General features: G+C 41.0%; 1 protein-coding gene across 3 annotated transcripts in view; it reads left to right on the top strand.

Annotated features, from left to right (window-relative positions):
* The window catches only part of RAPGEF5 (Rap guanine nucleotide exchange factor 5), a 157,985-nt gene that overhangs the window by 49,027 nt on the left and 96,115 nt on the right, over positions 1 to 12,843 (top strand). For 2 of the 3 annotated variants that reach the window (XM_030444187.1, XM_030444186.1), the window contains exon 8: positions 11,886 to 11,962. In XM_030444187.1, the coding sequence (XP_030300047.1) occupies positions 11,886 to 11,962 (77 nt within the window). Of the gene's footprint in view, positions 1 to 11,885; positions 11,963 to 12,843 lie in introns of those variants that run through there. The other variant, XM_030444188.1, reaches the window with a different exon arrangement.

The raw sequence follows: 12,843 nt of genomic DNA, 5'->3' as shown, positions 1-12,843 counted from the left end.
CTTGGCACTAGAATTGTGTTTATTTATACCTTGCTGATGGCTTCCACAGATGTGCTAAAACATAACAGAAATGCAGCCTCTCATCTGAAGGTTTACAAGGGTTGGCATTTATCTCAATTGCTTGTCATGGCTCATGACATGTTTCCAGTGCATTAGAGATGGTAGCTAAAACAAGGATAAAAAGCAGCAAATAGCCTAAGGCTGGAGGCTTTAGCTGGTGGGGCAGCTACATAGGTACATCTGCACCGATCAAAATCCATCAGGTAGATGCTCTGAACCAGATGCTCTGCTGTTAATCCCATCCACAAACAAGACACCTTGCATTTCTGTTCATGTGCCTAGCTGCACCTCCTGGCATCACCCAGCAAATTCCTTTAATTTTATGTCCAGAGGAATTTCTGTAGCTTTATTCCCGCAAAGGGCTATTAGTAAGAATATGGCTCTGGTCCTTATGCTTCTGAATACAGGGACTTACTACAATATAGTTGACAGAGGATGGATGTGGTAGGAACAGGGTGACTGCAGCCTCTACCCAGGCATTGTGGGAGCAGCAGCAGGGCAGTGGGTGCTTCTGCTTTGCACTGTGAAGGACAGGGCAGGCACAAAAGCCCTAGCATTTGTGTGTGTTTGGTGGTTTTTTCTGCCTGTTAAGAATGATATCCAGGTTTCTACCATATAGTTAGATACTTTTTACTCATGCCATTCTTAAATTCATGAGCTCTATTGATTTTTGTTAAAATGGGCAATTTACATTTTACTTATAATAACATGACTTTTTCGACATGTTACCTTTATGTTTGGGATCTTCTGGGTTACCTCCACCCAATTCTTGCACATATATACGCATATCCACCTTTCTTTTTCTTTTGTATTGCTTTCTGTCAGGACTTAACTGCCTATGTGATTTGCTTAGTGTTTTTATTTTAGGACAGGCAATTCAATAAGAAGCAGTCACTAGGGCTTGAGCTTTGCCATCATGAATGAAAAGCAAGCTGTGAATAGCTATTCCTTTTCCTAGCCACTGCACCACCTCTACAGCACTGCTGTCAGATCTGATTGTCTGATTCAGCTTGAACACACTCCAGGCAATGTCAACCTGGTTAAAAACGAGAATAGCCAGGCTAGGTCAGGTTAAAAGTCCATCCAGCTCCAATCCTACTGTGAGAAATGAGTAGAGGATGCTAAGAGTTAGAGAAATAGAGCAAGTACAAACAGCCCTTCTTCTGATGTGCATACTCAGCATCTACCCATCTGTGCTAAGAGGGATTTTGCTCTACCTACACTGTTGTGTTAGGTAGCCCTTGTTGGACCTGTACCTCATTCATTTATCAAATTGCTTTTTGAGCCTGTTTATACTCCAGACCTTCATCATCCCTTATGGCAGCAAAGTCCCACAGTTCACATGGGTGGTATGTGAATTTTTTTGTTTGTTTTAAATACATTCCCCACCACCCTCCTGAGTTGTGGTAGCTCTTTGGTGATGGAAAGTGGTGAATAACCCATTCCTAATTCATCATCATACTAATAATTGTGCACTTCTGTAATACTCCTGGGAGTTGTCTAATTTCCAGGCTAAATCATTACTCATTTCTTGTACCGACTCTATCCCATTAAATCTGATCCTCTTTGCCACATCTGTTACATTGGATCTGAGACAGGGCAGCCAGAGCAGCATGTGGTACTGCAGCAGCATGTGCTGGAGTTGGCACAAAACGAGGGTGGCATCTTCTTATCAGTGTGGGGAGGTGAAGGGATGTGGGAAGGAGCACAGTAAGTCCCTTTTGGCAGCATTAAGCTGTTTTATCAGTTTACTTAACTCAGGAAACAGCATCGTTACAATTCAGCCCTTTTTCCCAAGCAACACAAGTCCTTTTGAGGCTTCTTGGTAACTTTACTCCACAATAATTAGCAAAAACTTTGTCATTTGTTGCTATATGAATGTCCTTCATTACGTCATTAGTTTTAGTTACTTTTAGAACAGTTATTGCATAGGCAGTGGGGAAATCATTACAGGTTTGAATTAGATTTGTACACACACTTTAAACATGAGTTTAAAAATACATGATCAAAGGGCATTCCAGAATGGAGCAGATCAGTGTTGTGTTTAAATCCCAAACCTATTAAGTACCCTTTGAATTTACAGGTTTTGTAAACAAGCAGATATACAATGTCTCTGGTGTAAAATGTGCCAGTTTATTATCACTTATTTTATACCACTGAGAAATGGCATAAAGAGGAATGAAAAAACTTGCTCCTGTTTACCAGTTGAAGTGGTGGTCATTTGTCAGAGGTCATTTCCCCTGCGGAAATGCTCAGAAAGTTTGAAGGCTGGGAAGAAGTTAGTATCAGTAGGATCTTACCACATTTTTGTGTCACCTTATATTTCTTTTCAGTGGGCATATTTACTTGACTTATGGAAGACCTTATTTCATTAGACCATTCAATTCCTCCAAGCATCCATTTCTTTAAAACAAAGGTCAAACTTAGCAAAATATGTGGAATAAGAGTTTTCTTAACAGCAGCATCCATTTTGGAGAAATAGCCCCTCAAAGTAAAGGTGCCAGAGTGTCATGTTTCCACTGGATCTTGATAACTTTACTTTTCCTCTGCCCACTGAAATGTGGTTCAAAATAAAAGTTACACCTGAAGATGCAGCTGCGAATATTTTCAAATTTATGTTGTGCTTTAAGGATATCATGCCTTGAAGTAATCCATCCTTTTAAAATGCCTTATTGAAGGGAATGCCCACCCCTAGGGACCAATTGCATCCCATAGGATTTATTGAATCCCGTCTTGTTGCATCCCATGGGATTTTCCCATTAGTCCTCAGATCAGGCATACCAAGACACCATCAGTGCTTCAGAAGGGTAGGATCAGACACCTTCTAGCCATGGGGAATTGTGCTCATTATGTTGACTGATCAGGAACACCATGGGTGTGACACACACAGAACTCTGCTGTAATGTCCTCAATCAGTGCCCACCTGCTCTGTGCCCACCCTGGGCAATGCTGGGTTTGGGAGATGCCCTGGACACTACCAGTGAATAGACTGCACAGTTGTGCTCATCAGCCTTTCTCTGTTCAACAGCTGATGGAAAGTACAATGGACTCTGAGCCTTGGAAAAGATGGAAGAGGGCTCTGAAGAGCTCTCTGGTGGGAATTATGCTGAGGAAGGTTTTGGCAGCTTATGATCTGGTGTTTGCAGTTGATGCAGAATTTCAGACATGGTTCTTTCTGTGTGATGTCTAAGGCAATTGCACAGAAGAAATGAGCAATGCAGAATAGCTGTGCAGGTGATGGGTGATTTGCAAAAAAGCAAAAGTGCATGGTGAGGTGGGACAGACAGCAATTGTGGAAAAAAACAATTCCCAGGTGAATGTTTTGTTTCCAAAATATTTGGGAGAGGCATTGACAGGGAGTTAACAGAATTTATTTATTCAGAGTCCTCTTTGTTTCCTGCTCCTTTCCTGGCCATGCCTGGAGGATGTTTCCATGGGATAGAGAGCAGTGTTTTGCTTTTGCACCAGCCTGCTCAGCGACTGCCAGTACCTCCTTGTCTGATCAGTTCCCAGCAATCATTTTCCTCATGCCTGCCCATCATGTAATGGGGTCTTCTCCATCCTTCCAACATCTCATTTCTGGCAACACTACTATAGATAGATTAAGTCTCTCTTGTTTTTTTTTTCTTTTACTTTTAAATTTCATGTACATAAGAATGAACGTCTAAAAGTACTGGGTAAAAGATAAAGTTTTCTGCACTGAACCATCAAATGTTTTTTCTTGAACTGCTATTGCTACAAAGAACATTGCTTTTGTCTGTTCCTGTAGTAATCCTACAGTGTTTGCAACTCATTTTCCACTTTATTTTTCCTACTAGATAAAACATAACATGAGTTCATATGTTCAAAAAATGTAAAATGTGGCTTTTCCTTTAAATGTATCACAAAGTGCCAGGTACTGAAATCAAACCTCCCCTGGCCACTTGAATCAACAGTAGTTGATTATCTCCTAAAAAATGCCTCCCTTGTTTAGCCAGAAGTTTTTTACACTTTATGTTCTTCTAATGCATTACCACCTCAGATGAAATATGGTCTCTCAAACACAGATGAAAGGCTGCAGTTCTGATAAATACAATTAGCAGAACTTCCTAACAAAACAATACATGTACAATACATGTACAATAATGTGAAAAGAATAGCAGCAAAGGCTTCTGACCATAATCTGTCTGAGTTGGGAAATACTTTGGCTTTACTTGGTACTCTCATTTTTTAATTTATAATGGCTATATAATGTAGGAAGGATGGAGTTTTGTTTAAACTGAGGTTTGTCCTTTCTGTGGTCATTCAGATGCAGTGGAAAGGAACAGAACCTTAATGGTGTGTGGATCAGCAAGACCAAATCTACATCTATCAGCCTCCTTTCTTACCACACTGGCTTTGCTCTGTTTAGATTGCAGATTCCTACCCTTTCTGTTATCTGTTCCTTTTGATAAACTCTGCAATGAGAGGAAATGTTCTTGCATCATTTGTGGGAGTTCTGTTTCCTATGTGAGATCTGAGCAATGGCTTGTAGCACTAAGACCCTTGGGAATTTATTTTTCTGTGTGGAAACTAGACCAGCATAATGAGTACCCTCTGTGTAAATTCAATATTAGTCCTATACCTAAGGTCAAGAAGAAGTTAATGACCATTTTTTGCATACAGAAATCAGTTACAAAACCAACATTACATCTCACGCTTTTGTCATTTTAAAATGAAATAAATTGTGGAGTAATTTATATTAAATTGATTTAAACTATAAGGCATAAATATAATGAATGACAGATTAGTGTTTGAGAGAAAAGGGCATCATTGTTGCCAGTGAAATCGTTCATTCCCCGATTTACAAGCACCTTTACTCCATCCCATGCTTGCTGTGCTTTTTTAGATACAGAGGTGCTGAACAATGCTGTGAGCAGGAGTCTGTCTTTATTTTTTTGCATTTTCTTTGTTTCTTTAATTAGCTGATTTACTCAGCTGATTGCACAGCTGTCTGGGCAACACCCCCCCAGGGGCCTGCCAACTGTTTCAGAGATATGGAGTATACTCAGTGAAGGGAAATCTCTACAATAATTTGCATATATATGTGTATATATATGTGCAGAAATAGTGGGAAGGAATAAGAAAGCTTAAAGGCAATTTTTGTATCGCTAAGGAAAGGAAACATGTTAAGGATGAGCTCAAAAAGCTCTCTCTTTTCAGTAATTTCTGGGAAAAGATTACAGTTTCATGGTAAGTAAGGAAGCAATTCTCAGTTGAGGGGTGTTGTTCCTGGGATTATTGCTGTGTTGTATGTGCAGCTTTTGGGGATTTTTGAGCTATTCAGTGCTTGTTGCTTTTCCCCCATAAATTTGGAAATAAGAACAGGAAAATACAGGAGTATGCACAAGGACCTAGTCTGGTTTAAAATGGTCCCCAAACCTGAGGTTTGTAAAGTATTTACTTGCTGCTCATCATCCTTTCCACCACTCAGTGTTAGTGCCTTGCCTAAGCTGGAGGATCTGGCTTTTAGTTTCCCCAGTGGCATCAGTATGAGCTATTCATTTTTTTCCACTCTGATAAATTAATAAGCATCAGCAAACATTATAACACTTTCACACAGCTCAGAGCTGCCATAGTAACCAGCCTCTCTAGAGCTCACTGCATACCCTCCACAAAGAATAACAAAGAACACCACAAGCTCCGTTTTTCAAAATAATAGTAAAGTTTTCAAAAATCTTGAAATTAGATTTGAATGATGTGATTTTTAACAAACCTGGGGTTTGCTGGTTGTTTCTGAATAGATTCATGCTAGCAACTTCCTTTGGAAAAACCAGAAAAATACAGAAAAACAGAAAATAAACATGCCTCTCAGAAAATCAGGGATATATGAAGAATGCTAGAAGTTGTGAGCTTCCCAGCAGCTGACAATAAATAAATCAACTGGTGCAGGCTTGCTGGCAGTCCAGAGCACTGCAGCCTTCCCAAGGGAACATTCTTGCAGATTCCTGAGGACTTTCCAACAGTGATGGTTTGACAGGGACAGAAAAACATGCTGTAGCTATCCAGAAGGGATGGGACAGTGAAAATCTGTTGGCTTTTCACATAAACAAAGTTCTCCTTTTCAAGAAGCAGCCTCTTTACCACTTCCAAGGTGGTGCGTCTCTCCTATCTATAGAAGGCACACAGGTGCCTTTTGCTTACTGGCTAGAAAAAAAAAAGATGTGTATATGAATTTTAATCACACAGCTCTGAAGGGGTTGAAATCTTACAAAGGGCAAAGTGGTTTGATGTTCTAGGATGATAGCAGGTTAAAGAACAACACTAAATAATAAATGAACATCCTCATTTGAAACGAAGGAGCATCACTGCAAACATGAGGGACACAGCCTAAGGGGTGACTGAGCTTTGTGTGAGGAACAGAGCAACCCCTGGAACAGCTGTGGGGACAGGGAAGCCCTCATCCTGCTGGAGGCCAGGCTGTGGAGGGGTGTCTGGCAGTGTGCCTGCAGTTTGGGCTGCTCCCCAGCCTCTGCCTCAGGGTTCCCAACGTCCTGAGGAGGTTCAGCTTTGGGACCAACCTAGGGCGGGGCAGAGGTAAAACTACACATCTGCCAAGGGCAACGTTTCTGGGCTCTTCACCTTTAAAAGTCAGGCAGCCCAGCTCCTGCAGCTGGACTTCACAGGAAGGTCAAAGGCCAGAGCTTTGGGGAGCTGTGTGGCACCCAGAGGTCTGGCAGCAACGCGGGGTTGCAGGGTGCCTGTTCCCTGCCCTGCCTGCAGTCCCTGGTACCAACCAGGGCATCAAATCCAGCGAGGTTAAAAGTAATCCTTTGCCAACTCACAAGCCCCAGCTGCTTGAAGGTATAAAGAGAGGTAATAGTAAGCAGGAGAGGTTTGGGACAGCCAGCAGCAATGGGGAGCTAAGCTGGCTTTCTGTCCTGAGGGGCCTGGGGCCACCAAGAGTGAGATGGGCAGATGTCCCTGCCTGCTGTTGAGCAGGAAAATGGTTAACTGTGGTGGCAGTTCTCTCTTAGGCATTTAAATAATTACCTTGCAAAGCTAACACCCTATTAAGCCAAAGGGAGGAAGTTCACACCTCTCCTGGTGTTATTGTTCCAGTCTGGCTGGCTGCAGCAGCAGAATGACGCTATGCCTTGGTTTGTGTTGTGAAGGTTATCTTTGCAGCCAGAAGTGGTAGAAAGAAGAAACTTCATTTATAGAAAAGAAAGAAAGCACAATACAGCAAAGCCTCTGGGAAGATTGCAATGCTCTGGGTTCCAGGCCTTGCTTTATGTGTGATTTTTTTTTTTTTTTTTTTTTTTAACTGTCCTTTCTACTTTCCCTTGGGTGAAAGATTCTGCTATGCTGAGTACGATGAAGTGTTAAAATAAATAAAGTGCATTGTATTGTATGACTTTAAAAATATTACTCATAAAATATAATTAATTAAACTACAAGTTTGGGGAATACTGAAGAGGATATTGTAGAGTCACTGCTCTGTGGGTAACCCTGGCACCCTTGGCAAGATTCTTACACAGTGCTGCAAGGGGGGCTGTTTGTGAAGTTCCCTGCATCCCAGTCTGTCTAGCTAAGGTGAGCTCTTTTGCATACCTGTAGCACTTCTTGCTGCCAAGGAAAACAAATCTTATCCAAGATCTTAAATTGACATTAGACTGTATAGCATGGCAGTGGTGATACAAAGGATGTGCTCAGTTCCAGTGCGAGCAATAGTTATGTTCCCTTTCCCTTCACACCCCCATGTAATGGCTTATTCTGCTGAGGTAGCTAGTACAACATGATGCACTTTTGTTTATTACTTCTTCGTTATTTTTTCTGCTGATTTAATTAGCTGAAATGAGTTTACTAAAGGACGAGGCTCTCCCCCGCAAGAATTCTCTGTTCCAACATCAGTTTATGGAAGAATCTGCTAGCAAAACCTCAGCTCTGGTCCTTGGGGGCACAAGGAACTCAGATAAGATGATGGCCCTTCTGATCCTTAAGCAACCATTAAAAAAATCAACATCCTGAATTCCCTAGGCTGATACGCAAATGGATACATCTGAACTGCACATTAGCAAGCTAATGCTCATTTACCATCTTTTCTTTCATGCATGCTGGCTTCCGAAGGAGGAGAAATGCTGAAGGTAGAGAAGGGAACTGGTCACTATTTTTGTTTGCCTTTTTTTTCCTATGTCTGATCTCAAGCCTGAACCCAAATATAAAATAAATAGATACATATAGGTCAGGGTAAACCACCGTTGTCTATCCCTGGTGTTGCTGCTTTATTGTGCTGGAATATTTGTATCAAGGAGCAAAGCTGGGTTTATGGTGGCAGAGAAAGATTCGTCCCAGCTCTAAAGTTCACAGATTTTTTGTATGTGCACGTTACAGTTCTAGGGAACTGTCCTAGAATCAACACTCAGCTGGGAAACACTTTTCCATCCCACCCTAACCTCCTGCTCACTTTCCTGTAGTTGAATTTGCATGGCATGCCTTTTTATTAAAAGAAATAAAGGGGCAGCTGACAGTCAGTGGGAAATCATCCTTGAATTCTTATATTTCTATGACAGAAGTTGTATTGCATGCACAAGAGCATGCAAGGGCAGCCCCTGGGCCAATTTAAGGGTTGTCTGTGAGCTGTTATGGAGCTAGAAGACACACACTGTGTATAGAAATGCAGCAATTATTTTCTTACATGTGTATGATGATTCCCAGTAGCATAAATTCTTGAATACACTGGAATTTCTTAAGCAGTTAGTGGTTTTTTCTCAGTTGTATAGAGAAAACATGTAGTAACCTTTTCACACAGAAACCAAGTAAATATAATTAAGTGTTGTTACTCCTCTGTCCGACCATTGAAGCCTTCAAAGGACCACATTCTTGTGATGGAAAAAAAATGTATGAGATGGTATGATTCCTTAAATATTGCTCCCTGGGTGTAGTTAAATGGTTCAGTTGTGGCTGTTTCTTATGGGTTCAGATAAGAGCCAGAGACAACATAAAACTCAAGTTTGTGATGGAAATTTCATGAAAAAGAGGCCAACTGCTCCCTCTTTCCCAAGAGAGCTGCGAAGACGTCAGTGCAAGGTCTGGGATTTATATTTTTTTTTTCCTTTCAGAAAATATTTACTGGTTATTTTCTATGTTCCTTACACAATCTAAATAACACTGAAGCCAAGGAGAGCTGGGTTTGGTTTATGAATTTTTCCAGCTTTTTTAAAGTTGAGCTATGAAATTGCTAGCAATTCTAGCTTTTTTCTTTTTTCTTTTTATTTTTTAAGCTGTTCACTTAGGCTATGTCTAAACCAACACTGATTTTCACATCTTTAAAATTTTGTTCATGCTAAAACTGTTCAGCATCCAAGGATACCTGTGTCCTTTGGGCTTGTGGACATGTACCTTCTTTCTCTTTGTCTTTTTGCCAGGTAAAAGATATTACTGCTTCGAGCCACGGGTGTTTGCTGCTTGCCCTTAGCTCCCCAGCCAGATTCCACCCTCTTGCTAATCTGCCAGACCAGCAAGATTAGCAACAGGGTGCTGCTGCTCTAAGGTCTGCCTGTTTGCTTTGGCTGAAGATGCTCTGGGGTCCTTGGCCTGGCACTGGGCAGGGAAGGGGACACTTGTAACCAAGACAGGTGACAAGAAGCCTGTTGGCAGCCACTAACCTTTTCTGCTGTCACAGCTGTTTGTGGAGCACCCATCTGCTCAGGCTTGTCTGAAAAGCTGGCTGGATCAATGTGAATCACTTAAACCTGGGCCCTTGGTTTTGTTACTCGCAATGTTCCACTCCTTTAATATTGTGATTAATAGCCAGTGTCTGTGGATGTTTTGCCCATCAGTGGCTCCAGCAAAATTCATTTAGGAGAAATCAAAAACCTGAAAAGAAGAGTTGGGGAAATGCTGTGTTTCTGCTAATGCAGCCGCAGACTTGAAGCGATTTGAAATTGCTTCAACAACAAGTTTTTAACATTCATTAATGCCCTCAGGCATTGCACCGTTCCTGCCTCATGCTGGTTGTTCTGAATAGCACTCAGCAAATGGATGTCCTGAGTGCTCTGAGTCTCCCCCAGTGGGCAGATCAGCATCACACTTGTGGGCATGTGCAGGAGGATGAGGCAGCTGTTGGGAGGAAGGCTGGGATGCAGGTTACAGAGCCCCCAGCCTGGTCAGATGGAGTAGGTTGACGTGGGAAGCCCTGAGCTGTGCTAGAAAAGCAGGGGCTGTACAGGGGTGTTGAGGGACAGCTTCCTGCTTCATTGGGCTGCTGCTTTTGCAACCGAGAGCAGAGATACACCACAACATCCCGAGCATGTTTTGGTTTTGTCTAACTGGCTGGGGTATAACCCCCGTTATTCATGCTTCCTGTTATAGCTACAGATTGACCCTGAGTTTTCAGCATTCACCTTGAATTTCAGAGGTTGGCTGGTAAAGCGATGCTAGCAAATCCACTAGTGAAGATTTATAGTAAACCTCTGTTTTCCTTTGATTAAGGATTAAAAAATATCCCTGCATCGAATAAACTGTGTTGACAAAATTACTTTCCCCCCTTTTTATAATTACGTTTTTATTACCTTTTTTTTTTTTTTAATAACAAAACTGTAGGGGGAGAAAGAAGAATTATATCCTGTATTGTATAGCAGTAGCATCAGAAATCCTGCTGTAAAAAAAGAAAACAAATCCATATGCTTTATTTTAGGGGTCAAGAACAGTTGAGTTCTTGACCTAAAGTCACTTTTCTTTTAAATTGCTGGATGCTGTCTAAAGGTTAGGCTGCATTTTGTCTTCAGCAGACCCAGAGCACCCAATCCAGAGAGTCAGGTTGGGGGTTGAGGAGGGTTTAGGTGAGGGTGTCTGGTGAAGGTTGTACTGCTGCCTGCCAGCCCCTCTGCTCCCTGACAGCTAGTTTGTTACTCAGTCAGATCCCAGGCTTCCTCAGCTCACAGTCATAGTTTTAAGGCAAAACAGGGCTGGTGATCCTTGTTTGAAAACACTGTGCTGTGGGCTGTGGCTGTTTGGATGCAACCTGAGGACCAGCTCAGGTGTCCAGGTGTGAAGGAGAGAGAAGATGGACAGGAGGAAGCACAGAAGTTGAACCCTGCAGTTGATGGGAAGGTTATCTTGGGCTATAGCTAGTAAAACTACCTACAGAGAGAGTTGTTAGCAATACAGAAGGCTGATGTTTTGGTTCAGAAGTGATCCTTACTTTTTTGGCTAGGTAAAATGATAATTCTGGTTTCATCCCCTCTAGAGATTGCAAGTTTGATCCAAAACTTTTTTCTTTAAAGTCTGGCTAAAGACATTTAAACATTGCTGATATTAAGCAATGTTAATTGAGCTAAGTTGCTGGTTTCTCTTATTGTGCCAGTAGCAAATAATCTTAATAGAACATCTTATGCTACCAACTTCTGGAGAAGGCTTTCATGGACAGTGGTGTTGAGATTGAGATCACTTTGGTTACAGTGAATTTTCCAACTTTGAAATGAGGGATAAACCTTATTTTGTTTAGCCTGAGTTTACCTTCTGCAGTATAATGAAAGTAAACAGAGGTCTGATTTTTTTCTTTATGAGTCACCAGGTCATGTTATAATGCTTGGTAAAGTGGAGTTTCCATTAATGGCGTAATTTTATGAGGTGTAACTATAACAGGAATGTAATTATTTACTACTGCTTTTTACTTCTTGGGAATAATAAGATATACTTTATTTAGGATTTTTCCCAAACCAATAAGGTATACCTTGTAGCTAAATTGGAATGAAGTTTCTTGAATGGTCATCCTACTTGATCTAAACCGGGCCATGCTGCTTTACTGCTTCTTTTGATTAAAACTTGCCTGCTTCCAATATATTGCCTCTTTCTTACTTTAGCAATTCATCAAAATGAAGAAAATAGCAGACAAGAAACAAGAGGACTAGAAGAGCTCAAGGATACCTCTGATGCTCAGGTAAATGTGTAAGATTAATGGTGTTTTGGGAACTTTTCCAGATCTACAAGTTGAAGGATCTGCTTTCAGTAGTTCTGGGAAATGTTTTTTCCTTGATGTTCTGGTCAGGGAGCCCATAAGAAAGAGAAAGTCTTCTGGATCTTGTCTTATGTGGCTATTTAGAATAAGATTGATGATTACTCTGTGAATTAATCCCATGGTGTTGCAATCAGACAGCATTCTTCAAATATCTCTCTGCCCTTTTAAGATAATACGCATTGCATATACCAGATGTGAAAATGAGAGGTGTTTTAGGAAGCAAGAGCATGTGACATTTTGATTGAATTTTAATCACTTATAGTGAGCTACTCATAGGCATGCAGTGAAGTGAGCACACTTATTAGTCACTCCAGTGTAAGCAACACTTTTTCTTTCCCTCCCCAACTGCCCTCATTTACAACCAAAGCATCCTTCTCTTGCTTAGAACAAATTCAACTGCTTTTTAAAGTATTTTATTGTGGAATTGCTTACCCTATTTAAACCTGTGAATCTCTTCTGATTATTCTCTGGTTCATTCAATCATTCTGTTCACACATTCAAACTGTGCAAGTGTAATTACATTGCTCATTGTATCAATACTGATAATTTCTTTTCGTTTAGAATTTAATTCTCCAAGTCTTGACTTTTTTTTTGTTTGTTTTTGTTTGTTTTTTTGTTTTTTTTGTTTTTTTTTTTTTGTTGTTCTGTTCCTCTTGCTAGTATGTTCCCCACTGGCTGCCACCTTTACTCCTTCCTACATATTGGAAGTAGTATTGGAACTTGTAGTTCCTGCCTCTGATTTATCTCCTAACAACTTGCCCTCTAAAAAACTGTGTGTAAGAAGGACAGGATTTTCACTGATG

Source organism: Calypte anna, chromosome 2 (assembly GCF_003957555.1).
Source record: "Calypte anna isolate BGI_N300 chromosome 2, bCalAnn1_v1.p, whole genome shotgun sequence".
Taxonomy (NCBI): Eukaryota; Metazoa; Chordata; class Aves; order Apodiformes; family Trochilidae; genus Calypte; species Calypte anna.
The sequence above is the reverse complement of the archived record's forward strand: the minus strand, read 5'-3'. Positions and strand labels throughout refer to the sequence as shown.